The sequence below is a fragment of the Nicotiana attenuata genome, unplaced genomic scaffold (genome assembly GCF_001879085.1).
Source record: "Nicotiana attenuata strain UT unplaced genomic scaffold, NIATTr2, whole genome shotgun sequence".
Taxonomy (NCBI): domain Eukaryota; kingdom Viridiplantae; phylum Streptophyta; class Magnoliopsida; order Solanales; family Solanaceae; genus Nicotiana; species Nicotiana attenuata.
In genome coordinates, this window is record NW_017673227.1 from 45,307 (window position 1) to 69,580 (window position 24,274).

At 37.9% G+C, this 24,274-nt stretch overlaps 1 protein-coding gene across 1 annotated transcript; it reads right to left on the reverse strand.

The window, feature by feature from the left end:
- Positions 1 to 2,166: 2,166 nt before the first annotated feature.
- Positions 2,167 to 24,193, reverse strand: LOC109215774 (exocyst complex component SEC3A). Its single transcript, XM_019379884.1, has 25 exons — positions 23,868 to 24,193; positions 22,297 to 22,367; positions 21,311 to 21,391; positions 21,161 to 21,228; positions 20,965 to 21,067; positions 19,906 to 20,054; positions 18,837 to 18,954; positions 18,361 to 18,465; positions 14,985 to 15,086; positions 14,759 to 14,896; positions 13,325 to 13,453; positions 13,153 to 13,233; positions 12,991 to 13,065; positions 10,140 to 10,313; positions 9,883 to 10,036; positions 9,740 to 9,804; positions 8,164 to 8,334; positions 7,993 to 8,072; positions 7,072 to 7,153; positions 6,607 to 6,704; positions 6,411 to 6,519; positions 6,216 to 6,284; positions 3,305 to 3,370; positions 3,105 to 3,194; positions 2,167 to 2,581 (listed from the first exon to the last, which is right to left on the reverse strand). The coding sequence occupies exons 1-25, from the start codon at positions 24,043 to 24,045 to the stop codon at positions 2,471 to 2,473; spliced, it is 2,667 nt and encodes an 888-aa protein (XP_019235429.1). The 5' UTR covers positions 24,046 to 24,193; the 3' UTR covers positions 2,167 to 2,470.
- Positions 24,194 to 24,274: the final 81 nt, after the last annotated feature.

The following is a 24,274-nucleotide window of genomic DNA, read 5'->3' on the forward strand; positions in this document are numbered from 1 at the left end:
GTGTTTCACCTTAATAGGAAATTGTGTGATTCTACATTTCCTCATGTGGCAGCTAGCTCGTTATGTAGAGGGAGTCCGGAACCCAATTGTTATTTTTTAGACTTAAAGTACATTAATAAGTGTAAAAAAAAAAAAAGTTACCTTATATAACGTCCAAATACAAGACGCTATACCTTAACGGTAACTTTTGCCGTTAAGGTATAGCGTTTTGTATTTGCACGCTATATATACTCTCGATTTGACTGACAGCTATAGTGTTTTGATTTTTCACGCTATATATATGACGTATAAAAAAAGAGACGCTATATGCGCAACATCACATCGCTCTGATGTTCAATTCCAAAGACCAAAAGGTTTATGGAAGGATCTGTTAATACAGAGCGATGTTCACTGCTACCCCATTTCATCCTATAGTATCATTTTTTAGCCATAAGTAATTTTTGTCGATGTTCATATTAAATTATACTACTGATTTATCATGGTCAAATACCAAACAAACAGTAACGTAAAATTAATTATAATTGAGAACTTAAAGTCATAGAAAGGAAGTATTACTTATTTATTGATTTGATATAAAAATTGAGTGTAAGAGAAATTTTATATTTGAGCCTAGCTCGTAATTTTTGTACATTTGTGTACGTGTCAAACAATCATCAGAACAGTTAACCAGACCGTTGAACTTGAGGACTCCAACAAATTATAAGGAAACCTCATCATTTGAATGTTTATTCCATTTTTGGTGAATGGAATCTTACACCTTTCTGTGTGGCTAAAACCTATTGATGTAAACACTCCTGCGCCGAAATATGTAGGTGTAATAATTCTTTCCATTTAGAAGTCAAACTTCTATCTTCATCCATTGATTCTTTACGTATAAAATTAAGGTGTACGGGAAATGTATTATTGTTAAGAATATTGACAAGAGAGAGAATGATTTTAATTTACTTTTTGGATTTAAGGAAACATTTCATGATTGAAATACTTACCATTTTATTTCACATGATATTCGTAATTATACTTGAAAAAACTGACAAACTATATTGTATGTTGTTCCATCATCTATGGTGAAATCTACAAGTATGATTAGGCACAGATTTTTGTCATAATTTGGTCCTTGTAACGTTTCTTCAAAGGCGCTTATTTTCCAGACCTGTTGCTGAAAACTAGTGATCTTTGTAAATAAAGATCTAAATCCCTTTTCCTTTTGTAGTAATTTGCTTCATTGTTTAGTTTTTGGCCTTGGTTCAAATTCACTGGTTCAGTCTTTAATCCTTATACTGTTACTTCAGAAAGCTAGTTATCACAGGGAAGGTTCTAAAAAAATTACTGTTGTACTGATGTTTAATAGTAGTATAAGAAAGAAAATTACCTTCTGATGAAATAAAATGAAAGGCTGGTACTAACATCAAACTGTTAAAATGATTCCAAAGTAGTGGCAGGAGAGTTAGAAAACCTAGAGGATATTTGATGACTAGGGCAATGTTACAACGTTTTGATGTTCTCTTTCTTTTGGCCTCCCAAAACTAATTGTTTTATCCTCATTACAATCACTTAGAATGAACTGAAGTAGAATAAAACAATAATCAATCACAGTAGATTTACCAGCAGTAATATTACTGTCTTTCTTACAAAGACAAGAATAGCTTTTCCATAACATTGAGCGTCAAATCAAATCACTGAGAGAAGATGGACTCTGAGAAGATCATCCCCTACCTTTGCTAATGGTTAGTTAAACCACCAACAATCACCCGTTTTTTCGCCATACCTGTTAGATGTTGCTAACATCCATATATAAAAGGGTTCGGGGCACCTCCGGGGGACGTTCGATTCTGATTATAAAATTTTATTCTAACTTTCCTGCCGCTTAATCATCTGCTAGCCTTGATACCTCGAAGAGTTCTGTACTCTAAGGAGATCAGAGACGATTCTGAATACCAATTTCTTTTACACAATTTGCATAATACTCGATTTTAATTCTTTCTGCTATTTCAGTATTTTCGATTTATATTCGACAAACACTGCAAGTTCCCTTTCCTTGTGGTTGGACTTTTAGCATCCGCATTAACCATGATGACTGACACGGTCATCACAAATTTCACTTTTTAGTTTCTGGGGGAGGAAAGGGAAAGGATTCAAGGGATAACTAACTAGTGAGAAACAAGAAGCTTTAATATCTAATGGATGAATTGACATGTAGTGTAAAACATTTCTTCCTTACACAGTAAAACAGGAATAAAGATTGGATATGCCACACAGTAGGACGAAACAAAAAACATTACACAACAAAGCTGGTAAGGACAATACACGAAAATGCTTTAATCTAGTCTGTTATCATGTCACTCATAGGATCTGTAAATTAATCAAATTAGGAAGGAGGAAAAAGAAGAAAATTGCAGAAGACATACTTTACAACCCTTTCCCTAACTAAAACTAGAAAACAAACTCACAATTACTAGAACAAAATGCCTCTTTACATGGATGCCAAAAGATCTCGCATTTCTGAGACAGATGGGATGGTCTCGCTGGGGTAAATCTTGGCTACAAGCTGAGCAAAACTGTCATACTTGTCCAAGAACTCCTTCTGCAAAAATATGAATGTTGTAGGTAAATTTGCTACACAGAAAATGAACCAAGGAAACATAGAGATCAACTGAGGAAGTGATCAATACAAGCCTAGGGTAACATTTTAAAGCAACTCTAAACATGGAAGCAAGATTTTACTATTACAGGACAATGCAGTTGAAAAGAAACTTAAGATGTCTCTATTCTACCAGACGGCCATTAATCATGATTTCTGTTTATATAATCATCAGAGAAGCTCCTACTTTCAAAATGGCACCATTCTATCCTTTTCCAGCTCACAGTCCATCTCATCATATAGCAAGGACAAAGTTCTTTTATAAGAGAATTCAGAAAATCCAACGGCCAGAGGATTCCCCTGGATTGGCTACTCAAATTCTCACAAAAATCAAATCAATAGGAAAAACTAAATCCAACCTCCAAACATCAAATTGACACACTGATGGAAGGAAGTATTTCAGGTGAAGAATTTTTCATTTGGATTTCCAAGTGATCAATTTCAATACGCAGTCTGCTAGATATACCTTGCATTTATCCCATAACGAAGGCAGCAACTCCTCTGAGGTTAAGTTCTTCTGCAATCTCTTATACATTGCACTTATGGACTTATCCACCTATAGAAGCAAAGTTTGAACATTCATCGAAGACCCCGAAATATACAAGATTGACACCTTTTTTTGGTTTAAAAAAGTAGAAGATGAATTGAGGCAATTGACAGACTTACCCCAGATAAACTGGATTTTACCACCTTCCTAAGATCCATCTTTGACAGCCCAAGTTGGAATGGAATCTAAAATATTTAAAATGACATAAATCATTAGCAGCTGATGATGTATTGATGCAGTCAGGTAAGCAGCATTTGCATTTAAGGTTGATCAGAACCTCGAGCAACTTCAAATGATAGAACAAAAATAAATTTTATTTGTTACTTCAAAAAAAAAAAAAGAAATAACCCAGCTACCAATAAGGCTAAGAAAATGTCAGCTCAAAGTCAGCAATGCAAACCTAAAGTTCCATCTGCTGACTAATACCACAAAGAAGGATTGACTAACATCAATGTATACACTAGTTACTGGTAATTACTTTATTCATGTAAGTACTTAAAGGCATGATGCAGAGAAAGTAAACCAAAAATGAGGCAACAACTAGCAAATTGTCTCCCTCATCCATGGTTAGAGTGACAGCAGATAATATTTAAAATGGATTATGATACATCCATTTAGGAGGACGGTGTCTATTTCAGACAACTAGTTTGGGTTCATGCCGGGGCGTTCTACCACGGAAGCTATCCACCTTATTAAGAGGTTAGTGGAACGGTACAGGGTTACAAAGAAGGATTTGCACATGGCGTTTATTGATCTGGGAAAAGTGTATGACAAGGTTCCTAGGGAGGTTCTATGGAGATGCTTGGAGGCAAAAGGTGCGCCGGTTGCTTACATTAGGGTGATTAAGGACATGTATGATGGAGCTACGACTCGGGTTAGGACAGTAGGAGGCTACTCGGAGCATTTTCCGGTTGTTATGGGGTTGCACCAAGAGTCTGCGCTCAGCCCATTCCTATTTGCCCTGGTGATGGATGCACTGACACACCATATTCAAGGGGAGGTACATTGGTGTATGTTATTTGCTGACGATATAGTTCTGATTGATGAGACGCGAAGCGGCGTCAACGAGAAGCTGGAGGTTTGGAGACAGGCCCTTGAGTCCAAGGGTTTCAAGTTGAGCAGGACTAAGACGAAATACCTAGAGTGCAAGTTCAGCGTCGAGCCGACAGAAACGGGATTGGACATGAGGCTTGACTCTCAGGTCATACCCAAGAGGGGCTGTTTCAAGTACCTTAGGTCGGTTATACAGGGGAATGAGATCGACGAGGATGTCACAGACCGTGTAGAGGTGGGGTGGATGAAGTGGAGGTTAGCGTCTGGAGTCTTGTGTGACGAGATAGTGCCACCGATACTCAAAGGTAAGTTTTACAGAGCGGTGGTTAGACCGGCCACGTTGTATGGGGCTGAGTGTTGGCCAGTTAAGAACTCACATATCCAGAAGATGAAAGTAGCAGAGATGAGGATGTTGAGGTGGATGTGCGGGCACATTAAGATGGATAAGATTAGGAATGAAGATATTCGGGAGAAGGTGGGCGTGGCCCCATGGATGACAAGCTGCGGGAAGAAAGGCTCATATGGTTCGGGCACGTTCAGAGGAGAAGCCCAAATGCCCCGGTGAGGAGGTGTGAGCGACTTTGGTGGGTACGAGGAGAGGTAGAGGGCGGCCTAAGAAGTATTGGGGAGAGGTGATCAGGCAGGACATGGCATGGCTCAGATTACCAAGGATATGGCCTTAGACAGGAAGTTGTGGAGGTCGAGCATTGAGGTTGTAGGTTAGGAGATAGTTGTGCATATTTTTACGGCGCTCCAGAGTGAGGCTAGTCTGCTAGGATTTAGTCTTAGACTGCTAGTGGTTAGCGTTGAGTTCTCACAACTCTTTCGTTCCTCTTAGTGCTGGGCCTTATCTACTAGTTATTGTTTCGCTTTCCATCTATTTCTTGGTTCTTGTTATATATATATATATATATATTATTTACTGATGGTACTGATGTATTGCCTTTTTTCGTCTTCATGAGCCGAGGGTCTTTCGAACAGCCTCTCTACCCCTCAGAGTAGGGGTAAGGTATGCATACACACTACCCTCCCTAGACCCCACTAGTGGGATTCCACTAGGACGTTATTGTTGTTGTTGGATTATGATACATCCCTAGGTACGTACCACTTAGGCGCCTCTAAACATACACAGTAACAACAATCATGCTTCAATCCCAAGCTAGCTGGGGTTGGCTACGTGAATGTCAAAGACAACTATTTAGCATTAGAAGGGAATTGCCCGAAAATTGTTAAAGAGGATTCACATCCAACTAATTTAGGGCTGAGGCATAATTAAATTTTTCTATTTATAAGTAGATGAGGCATAATTAATCGATGTTGACTGAAAAACTGAATTCTTAATACCAATTCAATATAGAGTTTACTTAAATTTGCCAACTAAGGTAAGTCACTCATTCTAAATTAATCTCTATCTCAATTTTTCTCCATTTTTTCAAAAATAAACAAGAACATTATGGTGAAAACGTAAGCATACAGAATTGGTAATCACAGCAGGACATCAGTCATTCTTTATATCAACTTCGTACTTAATAAAGATACTAGTGAGACACCGGTAGCTTCAGAACCTCAAGATCTGTACCAGAAAATTTTGTTGGTTTAAATTACAGTTATCATGATTAATTAAAGGAACCCATTGGAATAGTAGGACTGAATTGAGTAGTAGACTACACTGTTCCGTTCAGAAGTCCAAGAGATTTCAGATATTCAATTTAGCTTTTTTTATCATATATTTAGTTCAATAGCTATTAAAAAAAAGTCAGTACAAAGCGACATGTATTGAGTAGTAGACTACACTGTTCCGTTCATACTTGATAAGAAATCATGTAGTGGCTCAAATTCGTGTTGACTTAATATCGGTGCAGGAAACTAAATAACAAGCCGGTGTCCTCATACAAGGCAAATTATGACACTCTTAAGTGGAGGGAAGAAAACAAATGCTGTAACCTGAGGAGAAAATTAGAAAAGCAGTAATCTAACCTCTTCAGGTGGGATTGTGTACATCAAATCCTCGATTCTTTTAACGAACTGAAAAAGTCGCTCAAATTGCTGTGGAGAAGCATAGGTTTTAAGGTATATCATCAGAAAGACTTGGACCTATAGAAATAGTAGTAACAGCAACAAGCAGAGAAGAAAACACTACAAAAACAAGAAGCAAGAAATAGGATAGCTTACATAGATTATAATCACGTTGATGTGGCGCGTGCGAGCTTGTTCATAAGATTCACTGGCTTCATGATAGAACTTCGCTAATGTCGGCACCATATTGGCCAGGTCATAAAGACTGCACAACTCCTTCCAGTCAGTACTCAAACAGATTTTATGGAATAGAAAATGTAATAGATTCTGAAAAGCAACATCAGAGTAATACCTATTCTGAAATGCTGCATAGTTTTCTAAAAGCATAATGTCTTCATATTTTGGGTCTGCTTTAGCAATTTTATCCAAAGTAAGGAACATTGTACTGACCTGCCAAACAATTTCCAAGACAGCCACACCACACAATATTACTTACATAAGGAAATATATATTATCTGACCACGACAGACTGTAAAAATTAAAATCATCACATAGAGAAGACAAAAAATTAAATATGTATTTCCTAATTTCTTTTTTGCTTTTTTCCCCCAATTCCCACTTTAGCAATATCTGATTTTCTGATACAGCATATTAAAAAATGGAATTATCAACGGCTATACTAAAACCACAAAAAAGGGCAAACAAAAGCAATCAACTTCATATTAAGTCAAAATTAGAGTCTTCAACTGATAACACATATTAATAGCATCAACTGATATCACATATCAAGAAACGGGTGGGAGATGAAAGCACTCACAAATTTTGTGTACGCCTGGTCAACCAAATCCCTTGATTGTCCTTGGATGTACTGCTCCATACGGGTTGCAAGTGTGGCAAATCTATAATACCAAATGGATTATTGATTATCTACGCCAAAAGGATCAACTGAGAGTACTCTGAAAGCAAAATTAAGTAGCAAATCTGATTTTGAAGTGAATTACAAGAAAATGCTCACAGCCCTACAGTTATCGATGGCGTTAATCAAAGACTTGTTAGAGAAAGCTCATAGCAAAAGGTGAGAAAGAAGGTAATCAATCATGAGGAGGAGGTAATACAGAGATGGAAAGAGTGGAACTGCACCAGTAAAAGGAAAGAAAGCTCAAAAAAATACTAACTGAAACTTGAGGTAGTGAAAATCAAGCTGGAATATCCAATATAGAATTGACATTGTCTAACTTTACTTGAAAGTTGGAGGGATTGATTTTTTTTTTTTAGGTAACATAAGTTGGAGTCATCAATTTCTTCATTAAAAGTAGTAAATTTCATGGTAATAACTAAAGTATGAAAATTGTGAAATCGATCTCTCTTTTTCCTTCCAAACTGGAGAAAAAAGATCTTCCCAAGAGAAACAAAACCATACCATTGCCAGGTTAAAGAAGATCAATCTTCAGAGACGAAAATACGACACAAGAGCCTATATTCTAGCATGTCTAAATGTGTTGGACTAATCAGACCACATTAAAGTAGGAGGATAAGATTAAAAAGTTGCAATACCACGAGAATGCGTTGTCCATCTGACACCAAATTTACATGTTAACCAATAATTTTACACCCTAAGTATGTCAAGCACTATTCAGATGCCCCCTAAGTCGAACCATCTAACTACACATTTGACAGCAAACCCGTTCTACTGATAACGCAAGTATATAAAAGTAAGGACATATGGAACCCAGTCAACCTTGGTATATATGACAAGACTCCCAACTGTCGAACATTTCGCTCATTTCTTTCAATTTGATGACATGCTTCATCAACAAACTGCAATGCAAGCAACAGAAAGCAGAGTAAAAATCATCACTTATGAGCTCCACAAGCATATATCACGACAAACAGGAATACAGTAGCTCACCCGACTAAACTGCATTGAAATCCTAGATTCCAAGTCATCAAGCAAGATGCGTACAAATCCTGCAGCATCAGCCTTCTGACCTGAAATATAACGTTCTGTTATTCCATGCATTGATATGCAGCGCAAAGGATCAATCTTGTATGCCCAATCCACCACCGCATAGAAGTCTTCCTAAAACACGTAAAAACAGGAGAGTTTCGTCAGAAGTATCTAAAAGATTCTGCAACCATCCAACCAACAATTATGACCGTTAAGAACCATATTGTAACAATCAAACCCCGTAACCACAAAGAAAATTAACGACAGAAGAGAGAAATAATAACTACTATAGAGAAAACAAAGCTATAAGCACCATGAAGAATAGGTAAAACTTGCTGGCAAACATCCAGCACTAGCGCCTCATGACAAGGACAAATAAAACATGTCCAGAAAACAAGAACTTGGATTATCAAGGGCTGGTTCTACAGAACACAACAAGAGATGGTGGTGCATCGTAAAGGTCTGCCATTTTATACATAAGAGCAGAATAACAAGGAGGAATGTTATGAAGCTGTTCGCTGGACAATGCAAAACCAATTTTCTTGTCCCAACTGAGTAGCGGAAAATGAGGATGTTGAGATGGATGTATGGGCATACTAGGAGACATAGGATCAAGAACAAAGATATTCGGGACAAGGTGGGAGTGACTTCCGTGGTGGACAAGATGAGGGAAGTGAAGCTGAGATACAGGAGATGCACAGATGCCTAGTGAGGAGCTGTGAGAGGTTGGTAGAGGTAGGCCGAAGAAGTATGAAGGAGAGGTGATTAGACAGGACATAGCACATCTTCATCTTACCGAGGACATGACCCTAGATAGAAGGATGAGGTCGAGGATTAAGATAGAAGGTTAGTAGGTAGTCGAGTTTGGGACACCGTATTTGTTCCTTATTTTCAATATCAGTATTATTATTATCATTCTCGTATTATCTTATCCCTCGATTTTTATTACTACCTGTTATTTCTTTTGCTTCGTTTATCTTATTGCTTTGTTGTTGTTACTGTTCTTATCTTCATTATTCTCAACATGGCTTTTTCACTACTTTTTTCTTTTTCAAACCTGCTTTGAACTGCTTTTCTTTATCCGAGGGTATATCAGAACAGTCTCTCTACCTCCACCTCCACAAGGTAGGTGTAAGGTCTTTGTACACACTACTTCCCAGACTCCACCTGTGGGAATACATCACCTGTGGGAATACACTGTATATGTTGTTGTTGACTGAGTAAAATATTGATTCAATCACAATGAGTACGGTTGTAGCAGGGAATTGTTGATAATGTACACATTGTACTCGATAAACAATTAAGCATGATGCTATGACCATTGAACATGTAAATAACACATAGCTCACCAAAGAAGAATAAAAGAAATTAAAAACACTTACGACTATTGATCTGTTTTTCCATTCAGCATCTCAATCTGATACTAACAAAATATTAACTGAATCCCCCCAGGGCCATATTTTTGCTTCAAGTTAACGTATTAGCATTATTATTATCAAACAGCAAGGCTATTGTAAGGATGAAATGTAAGAATTACTTGTATTCCATCGAGTAAATCATGAAGGGATTCGTTCAGAGCCTCGAGCTCACCAGTGTTTTTACCTGCAAAATACCAAGAGCGGGTCCTTGATTGACCATAAATCAGGCTAGGTAAGAGAAGAAACAAGGACAAAGAGCTACCAGCTTTGTTTTCAGTCTCATCAATATCCATAATGCCCAAATCATCATAATTTGCATCATCCTCATCATGTGCACTTTTGCTCCCATTAGCAAGTCCTCCTGGTGGAACGAGTGCAGGAACTTCAAAGCACATGAAGTGAGCAAAAAAAGAACTCTGCATTTAGGAAAAAAGAAACAAAGGACTTGATATTGGAAGTGAGAGCAACATTAACCAAATATATACATTTATTCCAAAGAAAAAAGAAAGTCGAGAGCACCTCATCCACAAGTAGAGGGATAAATATTGTCAGCATTTTAGAATATGCATCCGAAACTGTTGAAGTGTCTGCACTATTCACACTTTGATTCGAACCCATCGAACCTTCAAGCCATACAGTTGGATTTCTTGATGCCTTTGTGCTGGCACGGAGCTCGTTTGCAAACTCACGAGCCTGCAAGTATGGCACACATAAAGAACCATTACTTTAAACTTGAAATGTTCTTCATAAAGGATTTGCTATGACCCCGAAACTATTTCCATTTTTATTTGGTCCAAGGAGAATCGCGAGGCATGGACAATAAATAGGAATATTTAATCAGAATCAAAACGTGATTAAGAGGGTCCACTAATACCAATAAAAACCAACACAACAAGCATTCTGAACCACCTATATTTATTAGCGAAAGTGGCTTACAAGATTCAACTCTCAATACATTCTCCTTTGAGCGATTTCATCTTGCATATCTCAAGTTTTCTCTTTCCAGTTCCAACTGAGTTTTAATTCATGCAAATTGTAAGTCTTTCTTTGTATAGAAAGAACCAATTATTAAGAATAATTGTGAATACCTTGTAATTAAAGTTGTAGATGAGAAAATTATTGTACATATCAATTGGAATCAACTAGGATGATTAAATACCAATTAGGAAGACTAGATGCGTATAATTATGAGTCTTTCCTATTCTAGGACGTTATGACGTTATTTATTTCCTGACACTAGAGAGAATAATCAAATCGAATTTCACATAATTATCTTTTTTATCTCCTATTTCTACATGGTATTAGAGCTAAAAGGATTCTGAGTCCCTTCTCTGATATTAAAATATTGAGTCAGGATGTATTGCTACTAGCTTCGTTAATCCCATCCTTTGGCTTGAAAGAATTCGCACGCAATCACCAGCTTTCCCAAAATAAGGGGAGATTTTCTACTTACTGCTCAGAAACATTAACCAGTTAACAGATATGCTCACAAAATTACCTAGACGTTTAAGGATTGATTAAATTTGCAACAAACTAGGAGCATATGATATCTCACTTCGGGCTTGAATAGGGTCATTGAGAATATTTGTGAATATCTCGTAAATAACGTTGTAGATTAGAAAAGTACCATACACATCAATTAAGACGAGTGCATATATTAGGATGATTGTATGCCTGTAATATGATCCTTTCCTAAGCTAGGACGTGTAAACGTTATTTAAAACCCCCAACAACTTGAGGGAGATAACCAAGCTATATTTTACATCATTCTCTTCTTCTTTTTTCCCTTTTTACAATTTAAAAATTTGCAAATTGTAAGTGTTTTAGACAGTGTGTCCGAGTGGGAGTAGAATTTTTGATATATAGAGTGGGCTGTGATTCCTTTTTTTATCCTTATAGGTTAACTGAAATTCCTTGGGAGACAGGTATTAGGGCCATCCAGAGTCGCCACACGAAAGGAAAAAAAAAATGGACAGCCGTCAGTGCATAATGTAAAAATGTTTTTCAAATCTTTACAAGTTAGGTCAGTCCAGACAATTAACCCTGTTTCACCCTTGATTTCTGATCCCTAGCAGCAAAAGAGAAACTGCTAGCAGAATCCATAATCTTAGTACTGGCTGCCTAATGCAAAGATTATGACCCCACAACATGCACGAAAATCTTTTGGTCCACCACGCAATGTCCTTGGTAGCTTTTGAGCTACGTCTCTTTTGAGCATGTTTATAGATCTAAGAGTAATCCAGAAATTCGCTATTTTCAGCAAATTTCATGACTTTTTCGAGAGGAATATGAGGAAATGATCTCCTACGCTCACTTACAATTTGAATAGAAGAAAATGACCCTATAAAGATCTCCTATATTTTATTTATAGATCTCATGTGCTATTTTTTACTGTTCTTGTGAAAAGGGTCCCTGAAATAACATTTGTAATGGACTACAAAACCAAATCTCCCAAACACTGTAGTCCAATTGTCTTTAGTTCCTTGGCACTGAAATCTTCTTCCATCAAAATGCACTTGGTCGAAGTTCTCTAAACTTGGGCTCCAAGTTACTTGCTCGTGAAGTAATTCGTTTTCTCCAAAATTACTCCTATGGGTCGTTTGGTTACCGGGATTAGGATACTAATCCTGATATAGAATTTTGGATTGCTTTTATCCCATGTTTTTGGAACCAAACGACCACCTAGAGTCCAAAGTCAATATTCCTTACTCATCCTATTTGTTTGTATTAAGTGTTATGAGTCATATTGTCAATCACTGTCTTTGAGTTGCTTGTGTCGTATTGATCCCTTGAGAAGTGTTGGATTCCCCTCTTCCCATCTTTTCTGTTCCCTTTCTGTTTCTCAGAGTTATATGATTTAAAATGTTAGCGGGTGCTTTGGTTAAATGGCAGGTAGAATGGTGGCCAAATCCCTTTCTGTTCTTTTTCTTCTCCACTGGTTTCCTACTGCTGCCACTTAACTCTTTCTGCAGCTTGTTACTGCTTACAGAAAACACCCCGCAATTCGGTTTCTCTCTTTTAAGATAGTATGTCTGCACCTCTTTTACAATTTAGCCGGGGAAACCGTCTGGCTGTGATCGTTGGTTGCATGTAGATTAAACTTGTCCAAATGCAGGTTTCCTCAGCAACCCGTTGCTGCAATGGACATTGAGGGTTTGAGATGAAGAAAACAGGTTTTCAAATAGTTTAGAAGTGCACAAATGGGTTTACACTGGGTTTGTTGTTGTTGTTGTTAGAAGTGCACAAATGCTGTAGTGAACACATAAGTGAATCTAAGGCCTATGAGACATACTCAGCAAAGAGAAGGAAGTAAAAGGGGTTATCGAAAGACATGAAAAGACAATTGGATAGATATAAATAACTTTCTGACCTCCCGGCGCAAAAGCAAATTAAGGGATGTGCAATAAGCTTTTCTTAGAGGGCCCAAGCAATTCTTGTCAAGACTCTGTAAATAAAGGATGGCGGAAAAAAAAACCATCAGAAACTATTGAAACAAACAATAGCAAGTTACAAGAAGTTGAATCAGTCTGACCTTCAAATGCTGCAAAAGACGAGCATATGTCCTGCACTTGTATCTCAGATCAGCATGGTCAGGCCTCTTCAATTGTCCACGCTGTTTAATTCATGTTATCAGCTGTCTATAGTAAATACTTACAAAAGAAAGATGAATATAAGTAGAAATAAAAGTGAGAGCATAAGAACACCTGAGAAAAATAACTCTTGTCACTTATCATAAAATCCACCAAACTGGTAAAATAGTTTCTCAAGAACTCAGATGCTCTTCGAACAAATGTTGTTTTTAACTTATCAAGCTCAGATCGTTTCTCCTTTACCTACAACAGATTCAAGAACATTTCCACAAGTAAAAGTGAGTGCAAACTTTTACACACAAGTTAGCGAGAACAACCACCACCTATCTGAAAATAGTTTATCTGAAAGGCAGGACAACCTTGTTTCACTTCAATTAGCAAACAAGCACATAAGATGTGACAATAGGATTTCCATACTACCCACCCATTTATAGTAATAGATTATAAGCCCCAAACAACAAGTAAGATGTTGCTCTATAAAAACTAGCTGGTTTTGTTGAAAAGGAAAAAGGAAGAATTTCCTATCCATTTCATAAAGCCAAGGTTCATCAGGGCCAGTCAAGTGACATTATTCAATTTAATGATACCATGTCAATTTTGCACTAATTTAACAATTTTTTATTTCCCCAAGCACCTGAGAAACAATAGTTATCCAATATTTTATCTGGCCTATCTATGAGCCCGTTTGGATTGACTTAAAAAAAGTAGCTTTTAAGCACAAGTGCTTAAAAGCACTTTTTAAGTGCTGGAGCTGGTTTTATAAATAAGCAGTTATGTGTTTGGATAAAAGTGCTGGAGCTGAAAAAAAGCTGTTGAAATGTTTGGTAAACAAGTGCTGGTAAGCACTTTTTCTATTAAATAACTGAAATATCCTTAAAGTTGTTAACACTATAAAGAAATTTATTACTATAATATTTTATTTTAAACTTATTAATATAAATATGAAATAATTAATATTTGAACTGATCACCTAAAATAAGACTCAATCTGAATTGTATGATTATTGATAGAAAAAAAATAGTATGAAATGGAAAGAAAACAATTGGGAAATACTTTAGATAATCCCAGCTAGATGAGTGGCAGTGGACAAAAAAAAAAACCCAAAATGTGAATCAAATCAAGTGTTACCAACCGGAGAAGAACCAGAAAGAAAAAGAGCAAAATGAAGAAATACAAGGGAGGAAGTCGCAGGAATAGAGAACGGGAAAGAATAAAGTTAAATTGGGATTTTGTTGTGAAGGACATTTTTGGAATAATAAATATTATTAGGGATAAGAGGGTAAAATACTTGGTCAAAGATAGTTGGCTTTTAAGCTAAAAAGAAAAAAGTTGGGATCAGCCAACTTGTAGCTTTTGGCTTTTTTTAAGCCAGTTTTAACTTTTTTTAAGCTGCTTTCTTTTTTGCCAAACACTCCCAATATCTAAAAATGGCTTAAAAGCTGAAACAGGCTCTATGTTAACCTTTTCTCCCCTGTATGACGAAGCACATCACAGTAAGAAGAAATAACTAAACTAATCGGAAAGAAAGAAATGAGAAAGTGGACATACAGCTCTCATGTTTGCATAGCTAGGATCCAACTTAGGCGCTTCAAGACCACGTAAAGCATTAGTTAACCACTCACATGCCTCAATGTTTTGAAGCATTCTTGCCTCGTCAAATGAGCCACCGGTTAAAGATGTTGCATACTACAAACAAGAATGATGAAGTAAGACTATTAAATTATTTAAGGGCGCCCACCAACAAGCTTGGAGAGAGAGAGAGAGAGAGAGAGACCTCAGAGGGTATACGCAATCTCTCAAGAAGCTTATCAAGTTCCTCAATCAATGCCTTGTTGTTAACTGACTGCATTTCCAGCTTGTTGTTGCGGCTCTCTATCTGCATAAACAAAGGATCAGCAGTGCACTAGTAAAGGAGGTTATACATTCAAATAACAGACTGTCAACATTCCAATTAACTGAATCCCACAAACACAAATAAATCATCCTTTTTCCCTGAAGCATATATACACAAAGATCAGACTGCTATATTACCAAACTTGGTTCAAGTCGGGAAAAAGATGATACCATCTAGGTTTATTCATTGGACATTGGAAAGAAACAAACTAGAGTATTGCATATCAGATAGATGCACTAAGGATTATGCCAAAAAATTAATATTCACATTCAGGCGATTCACAAGTTAGGATCAAACATAGGCAGATTGTAACGACCCGGCCGGTCGTTTTTGGAATTTACGCCCCGATCCCCCATTAACTGCTTCCCCTAAGTTCATTTCTGCTATTTTGGTTTGCCGGGACGTTCGGTGTTGGGATTCGGAGTGTTTTGGGACACTTAGTCCCTAAATGAGAGCTTAAGAATTGAAAAATGGTCCGTAATCGGAACAGTGTGAAGAAGACCTCGGAATGAAAATCCGATGGTTCCGTTAGCTCCGTTAGGCGATTTCGGGGTTGGGAGCGTGTTTGGAATGTATTTTGGACGCTCGTAGCTCATTTAGGCTTGAAATGCCGAAGTTTGAATTTTTGAAGTTTCCGGTCCGATAGTGAGTTTTTGATCCGAGGGTCGGATTGGAATTCCGGAAGTTGCAGTAGCTCCGTCATGTCATTTGGGATGTGTATGCAAAATTTCAGGTCATTCGGGCGAGGTTTGGTTTGGTTTTTGATCGAAAGTGTGTTTTGTTGGAATTTGAAGTTCTTAGGCTTGAATCTTTGATTTAATCGGACTTCCGGTGTTGTTTTAGGTGTTTTAAGGATTGGTACAAGTTTGAATAAGGTATTAGGTGGTATTGGTGCTTTTGGTTGAGGTCCCGGGGGCCTCGGGATGATTTCGGGTGGTTAACGGGGAGATTTTTGAAGTGTTGCAGCAGCTGGTTCTTTTCATCTTCTGGTATTTTCGCTTCTGCGGCTTGGGAACCGCAGAACCGCATAAGCGGCTGGATCATCGCAGAAGCGGTTTGGGGCAGAGTTTCCAGGCGTCGCAGATGCGGAGGAAATTCCGCAGGAGCGGCCTCGCATCTGCGAGAAAATAGCTGCAGATGCGGCCGTTTGGCTTTTAGTTGGAACCGCAGAAGCGGTGGATAATCCGCATAAGCGGAACCGCATAAGGGTTGACTGGCCCGCAGAAGCGGATGTGGTTGTTTAGTGAGAGCCGCAGAAGCAGCTCATTTTCCGCATATGCGGGACCGCAGAAGCGGTCCCTTGTCCGCAGAAGCGGAAATCCCTGGGCAGAAATAGAAATTTCGAGGGTTTGAGTTCATAAGTTACAAAAAATCAATAGAGAGCTCGGTTTAAGGCGATTCTGAGTGGGAGTTGAAGTGCAGATCACTGGGTAACGTTTCTTTGGTGCCTTCTTGTTATATTTCATCATTATATAGTTAAATCCACCATTAGAATTCGAATTCAAGGTCAAAATTTGGAAAAAAATTGGAAGAAACTTCATAGACCTAATTATTGAGTTTTGAGTGGGCAATTGACCTCCGATTTGGGAGATTTTTATATGGTTAGACTCGTGAGAGTATGAGGGTTCTGAAAATGTGAAAATTATTCGATTCCGAGACGTTGGTCTGAGGGGCGTTTTGGTCATTTTACCTATTTTTGCGTCCTAGCTTTAAATTTAATAGTGGGATCAGTTGTTTGCAATATTACTTACGATATGTAATTGAATTGAATAGATTTGGGCCATTTGGAGTCGGATACTCGTGGCAAAAGTGTGATTTCGAGTTGATTTTGGTGCCGATTCGAGGTAAGTGGCTTGTCTAACCTTGTGTGGGGGGCCTTTCCCCTTAGGATATGATATGTGGTAATGGAGTGCCTTGTACGTGAGGTGACGAGCGCGTGCTTGAGCCAATTGTTGAGAAATCCGGGTTTTTTCTTAAGATATTGAGATTGAGTTCCTTTCATATTTGCTTTATTCTACTTGTAGTTATAACCTGTGTTAGATTAGAAAAGCATGTTTAGTTGATTTAACTTGCCTAATTGCTGAAGTTGCCTTAACTGTACTACGTGAAGCATGCTAGGCCAGTACTACCTGTTGCTTGTCTTTTGTACTTCATTTTTGAATATCTTCTGGTTGTGGTTGCGCATTTACATTGGGACTACGGATGTGGGATTCCGGTAGCTCCCCCTTGTTTGTTTACTTTGGGACTACGGGTTCGATTCCCGGTAGATCCCCCTGCACTTTTACTTTGGGACTGCGGGTTAGATTCCTGATAGATCCCCCTGTACCTTGATAGTCGGACTACGGGATGGTATCCCGGGAGATCCTTCGGATATACACATATGATGGACTACGGGACGGTATCCCGGGAGATCCACTGGACAGTTGAGAAAAGGACTACAGGACGGTATCCTGGGAGATCCTCATTGTTACCATTGGTGTTGAGCTGTACTTATTCTGTGGTTGTTCCGTTCTTGTGTATTTGCTATTGCCTTGCTTAATCTGTCTTATATCACTGCTGTATTTATTATTTCTGTTAGATTATCATACTGTTAATTATTGTATTACTATATTTTGTCTCAGTATGGTCCTGACCTTCTTCGTCACTACCCAACCGAGGTTAGGCTTGGCACTTACTGAGTACCGCTGTGGTGTACTCATGCCCTTCCTGCGCGTGTTTTTCATGTGCAGATCATCCAGGTACCTCTACTCAGGCGCCCTATCAGTGAGGCAGGGGGACCACGGAGACTTCGAGGTAGATCTGCTGCGTCCGCAGACCGACGAGTCTCCCTCTTATTCTATCTTTAGTACTTAGTTTTTCCTTCTTTCGGTTGTTAAAAATTCTGGAGTTTGGAACCTTTACTATACACTTCTGTAGCCTGTGTTGCCCGTGAGTTTCCGGGTTTTGGGAATTGTTTTAGACTTGTGATATTGAGTTGTACTTGCCAAGCGGCATTCAGTACAGTTTCTTCTAGATATTTGATTTGATTTTCTCTATTTTTCCGCAATTAATATATTTCCGCAAATGTTAGGCTTACCTGGTCATGGGGACCAGGTGCCGTCATGACATGTTCACGGTTGGTGAACTAGGGTCGTGACACAGATCATACTATCATATAGATACATATTCAAATCAGTGGACTAAGAAAAGCAAAACTTATCTCCTCGACACAAATACTAGATAATATACTACAGAAGTGAAATGCAGAGATTCCTACTGATTCAATGTCTTCTCTCATGTGTCTAAGTTTTAAGTTGAAGATGCCCAACCATTCATCCATATCTTCAACACAGCTAGTGGCAGCTTCAAGCCCCTGCAAGACCTGCAGGACAAATATTTCAGAGGTAGAAACATATAGCTCCCTTTATTCAAAACATGGAATTCTCCCCTAATCCCATGAAGGCAAAAAATTAAGTGTTGAGTGCATGTATAAAAACATACATACAGAAATTTGGAAGATAAGGAAAAAAGCTGAATATAAGGGAATAGCGAGCAAGACAAAGTTTGCTATTAACTGCACTTGGCAGAAGAAAAATTTGACAATGCAACAGCTGCATAGCCTATTTAAGTAAAAGTATATCAATCATTATAAAAACAAAAACAGCAGCAACTCCTGAAAGAAAAAACCAAAAGCTGCTCTGGCACAGGCATCAAAATAATAAGAACTCTTTTACCAAAATATTGACTGGTCACCTCATCAATTAACGGCTCGTTCTCCAAAATGGCATGCACATTTGCAGCTTCCAGAGCTTGAACCTCTCGCTTTAACCGCTCTGAAAATGCCTCAGCTTCACCAATGCCCATGACATAACTGTAGGAAGTTGGAAACCCAAAATCAAGACAGGGACCAAAATGTTACATGGATAAGTCAGGGGCTTGGAAAAGAACGACCACAACAGAACTTACAAGGAAACCTCGAACTAGAGAACAGCCAACAAGAAAAGAAAAAAAAAGTTAAGGTCTACACCTGGGGCAACTGAAATTATCTTTATGAGGGTTTATTTTCAAATTAATATTAACGATTTTTAATTCTAGCAGGGAATTAACATAGTCATTATGGTCTATTGGATACAAAATTAATAATGTTAGTTGCAATTTTGCATCTTACATGTAATATTTCATACTCCCTCCGTTTCAATTTAGATGAGGTAGTTTGACTCGACACGGAGTTTAAGAAAAAAAAGGACTTTTAAAACTTGTGGTATTAAAAGCTTAAAGGGTAAAAGCTTTGTGGGGCCATGCCATTTGTGTGGTTATAAAAGCTTCTCATTAAGGATAAAATGGGTAAAATGAAGAGTTTAAAGTTGAATTATTTCCAAATTTAGAAATGTGTCATTTATTTTGGAACAAACTAAAAAGGAAAGTACCTCATCTAAGTTGAAACAGAGGGAGTATATGTTAAGGTAATGTTTGGTTTTCTTTTAAGGGGTTCTTTCTTTTTAAAAAGAAGATATTTTTATTTTCTTTGAGTTGTGCGCTTGAACAAAGACGCATGCCTTTAACTTCTAGATTATTGCCTAAAGCATCAAAAACCTTGTCTCTTTTTTATGCTTTTCTCTCTTAAAAACACTGCTTCTACCCGAGTCCACGGGAAATAGGGTTTTTTCACTTGTTAACACTCCTTAAGCCCCTAATTACTACTGCACAATCCAATTGTTCTCATAATTGTGCCAATGATGGCTTGTTAATGCAGGCATAAGCACTTTGAGCCAAAGCTTAGATAATCCAATGTCAATACAAGAAAGAAAAAGAGGTCACATACGTGCCTAAAAGAGCCTCCATGTCTTCTTCCTCTGCTTGAGACACAAGTTCCCTTTCAACAGTTACTTTCATCTCACGTTCTTCCACAGCAGCAGTGATAGGCCCATCTTGAAGATTAGTATGTTGTTTGGTAAATGCTGGAGTATTATCCTACATTGGATTTATATAGATCACAATTGCATAAAACTCATCAAGCACCAAGTTTCAGTTTAGTTCCTTTGGGTTGGGGGCTGGGGATCTAGATTCTTATAGCTTGTCGAAAGAAACATGTAAGAGAAACTAGTTGTAAACAAATATGTATTTCAAATTAACAAAGGTTTGTGTTCAGTGTGGATGTAAACATTGTGTATAAATATGCTCTTCCAAGGCTTAATTTTTTGGGATAAGTTAAGCTCTTAGAAGGCTTTTGAGGATAGCCTCTTGTTTTAGGTGCAACCATGAGGTCCCTGTCATAATAGATGATTGGTGTCTTTGGTAGAGAACCATAGTTTTGTGCAGATTCTCTACTTTTTGGTATACATACAACTTATATATGTGAGTGTTCCTATAGCTTATATTTGGGAGTTTTTCCACATATTATCAAAAAAGAAAGACCATATCCTTTTCGAAGACAATCTAACTAAAGAAAAAAGGAAATGTAGGTGAACAATTTAATTCTATTAAAGATGACTATTTGCTTTATCATTATGTGTTGCTTTTAGTATCCATCTTCAGCTACAAGAAAGTAAAAGTGCATATTCAAAAATAGAACAGGACTTATTCTATATCCCTAAGCACAGCCTTAGGAACTTAGTTACATGCCTATCCTAAATCAAAAATCAGTAGATAACACTAAAGAATACAAACTTAAAAGTTTGGAACATTAGGGGCACTGCACTAGTGGCATGACACCAGCCAATACATGATCTAGCAACCATTTAAACTTTGCCAACAAGTTCATGGGCAAGAAAAAATTCATCCTCAATAAGAAACAGAATAAAACAAGTCAACTTTCCAGAGATGGGGGTCATAGATGTGCTATTAAGACGTTCAAAACAAGTTGCAGAACTATTATATGCACCTTTGCCCAAAGAGCCATCTCCACCACATCAATGCCAACGACCTTGGGGAGACGACCCAAAATATCTTTACAGATGTTTAGAATGCAAAGCAATACGCGGTTCCTACAATGCAAGGAAAAAGTCCACGGACAAATGAAAAAAATTCATGTTAGCATAAGAATTCAGATGGATAGACATCAAAAATTTGAAACAAACCTATCGTCAACATTACGCATTGTCCACTGAGGTGGAGCGACACTTTGACTTCTGAGATTATCAAAGCCCTACATGAAAAAATTTGTCCGGATGAGTTCCAAATATCTTTATTGTACAAGTAAGGACAACATAGTTCTTCAATGATATTACCAGCATAAATGTACACCCACTTGGATCATTAGTTACAACCTCCACCTTCGACAGATGCTTAAGCTTGTATAATTTTGCAGGCTACATGTACAAGCATAATACAACTGTCAGCGAAACATGACATTTTCCCGATTTGCTATAAATGAAAATCTATAGTCCAATATGCTGATTTTGGGAGATCCAATTTGGTTCTTTCCGATGTTTAAAAATGCAAAAGCACAAGGTAAGGTGCTAAAATAATGTTCAGCAAGCGAATTACTGAAGGTGCCATGCAGCTACTTCTCCAAATTTCTTAGAATAGTTATATATGTTTACAGTAAAGAAGGAAAAAGGAAAAAAAAAAGGGGGGGGGGGGGGGTGGGGGGGGAGGGGGTAATTAAAAAGAGATGGGAGCGAAAATTCAGCAAACCATATGCTTCAAATCAGGGCATCAATATCAAAAGCCAAAAAGTAAACTGCTCTCCACTAGACAGAGTTTAATTCCCAAACCCTCCCCCAAAAAAAACCCCCCCCCCCAACAAAAAAAAAAACACACACACCAATTGTGGTATTAATCTCAAATGTAAAACAAACAAGAGAACTGAGTCAACAGAGGCGAACGCTGCTACGGAAAGGCATGCCTGAAAGCTAAAGGCAGATTCAAGACAAAAGGTGAAGCATCAGGAGTAGCGTTCAACCCTGGCTGCCTCCAAACATCTTGTTTATGCTTCAGTTTCGCATTCTATAAGATTGATTCTATCTAGGACAATTTAGTAAGCATAAATACTTCTAACCAGTTTCATATATGATCGTAGCTTCATTACACACACTATAAAGGTTGAGTAAAGAAGCTCTCATGTAAGATTTTATTGCTCTATTTTCAACATAATGAAGTCAAAGCTTCATGTCTTTTTCATTGTGATAACCCATAATGAGGTCACAAGTTCTAGAATTAGTGTCTGGACAGAAGGAAAAAGTTTTAGAAAGAATAAATCAGAAGTATTTACCTCAAGAACTCCTCCAGCGGAATATTTTAAGACATGAAGAAAAGCTTTAGTCCGTTGACCTTTTGCTTTTGCTGCACAAACCACACATCATGATAGTTTGAACATACAGAATGAAGCAACTCCAATCAGCAATTTCAGAAAAAGGAAAATTGAAAGTGCATACAACCCCACTCCATTTTATGAGGTAAGCTTATCTGTTAATCATTGGAGGACTTGTCTGACAATATTAACATCAAAAATCTTGGGCAAAGGAAGAGCTTTTCACTCTAAAATTTGAATGTTACTTGAGACTTTTGAAGGTGTATGTCAAAATAAGCGCATCTTTCATTGACAACAACCTCTTATCCGAAAAAAGTAAATAAATAAATAAAATTTCAAGCTTAATTTCCTTGGGTGAATATTGATCATCTCCATCAAATAGTCTGGAATGACCGGGCAGAAATGTGAAAGATATATAATTCCTCCTTTTGTCCAACCCGAAGGATATTAAGGTACCTAATTCTTCCTCTCTTTTTTGAGGTTCCCCTCCACTCATTGGTCCACTTTCTGTCCCAGCCAAATATAGCATAAGGTTCTTTACCCTCTTTTGGTCAATGTGGTATCTAGCAACTAGTACTCTGGCCCTAAGTAAAAAGAACTCATTGCATGGTTCCATTTAATGTACAATAAACTTACTAACAACTCATTCCTCCCTCAACCCTTCCTTTTTTTTTTAATAAGGGTGGTGTTCATGCCAACTTGGACACCTCGACTGACACCTGCTACCTTGCACTCATTCCTCCCTCAATCATAATAATTCCAAACAAATACATCATTGAGGTTTTTTCAGCTCGCTAACTCAAATCACCACCACCATATCTTACATTACTTACCAACAATTCACTCATTAAAATTATCAAAAAAAACTCTCTACCGTATATCTTATCGATGAAGCATACAATAAAAGAAGCTTAGGGTAACATCATTCAGGAAACCAGTGAAACAACTAAATACAATCTCATGATTACTCCTCTCCTACCTCTAAAACCGTTAGCAATCACTACAACACTTAGCTTCGCTAAGCTAGCTAAGGCCTTTGCACATCTCATCCTTGCGCAAGACCTTAAATATCTTCTCCGTATTGTTCCAATTTTATCATATAACCCTAAAGAGGCCTTAGCTAGATTGGGGCTCATTTCTATCTCTCCTTTTTTATGCCGATAATGCTCAGGCCAGCTTGAGTGCACACCGATTAATTCCACTTTGTACCTGCTACCTCGCACCAGCACGGGCATCAGGTAACTCTGCCATCAAGGCTTGGGCGCTGGAAAGAAATCGCGTGTATTTTTTTTTCCTCCGTTTGGATTTGAACTTGAGACCTAAGCTAGCTTATTTGGGCTCATTTCTAGCTCTCGAAGAAACAAAACAAACTTGATTTCATCAAATTGAAACAGATCATGCTGTAACTCAGAGTAAAAATAACGGTATCACCGAGCTTTAATTTACATAAATCAACAAAGTAATGTGTTACTAAATAACTGTCTTAAAACTAGAAGATTCTCTAAATCTGGAAAATAAGATAGATAACATACAGGAAATGGCAAGAACTCTGGGTTTAGCGGTGTGACTACGCCCCAATTTGCCAGTTTTGGCCCAGATCCCTCGGCTCTTAGCGACTCTGATTGTCATCATGATCTTCTCTTTAGTGCTTTCTAAAGCCGCCTCACAAGCTCTCCTCAATTCCTCATCATCCGCACTCGATTTCGCCATTTTTGCTCTGAAGTTGAAGTTACTAAGGAACTCTACAGACAAAGTCCCTGTATTTTAGATTTCCTCTTTCTCTTTCTTTAATTGTTTGGAGCAGTTTTTACAGCTTGAAAAGTTGCAGGGTGGGCGAAGAGGGGGGGGGGGTGTCTTTCCTCCCCTTTTCTTAGGAAGTGTAATAATAGTCCAACCTTTTCTTCTTCACATTTTTTCTTTCTTTTTTTTTCCTTTTATT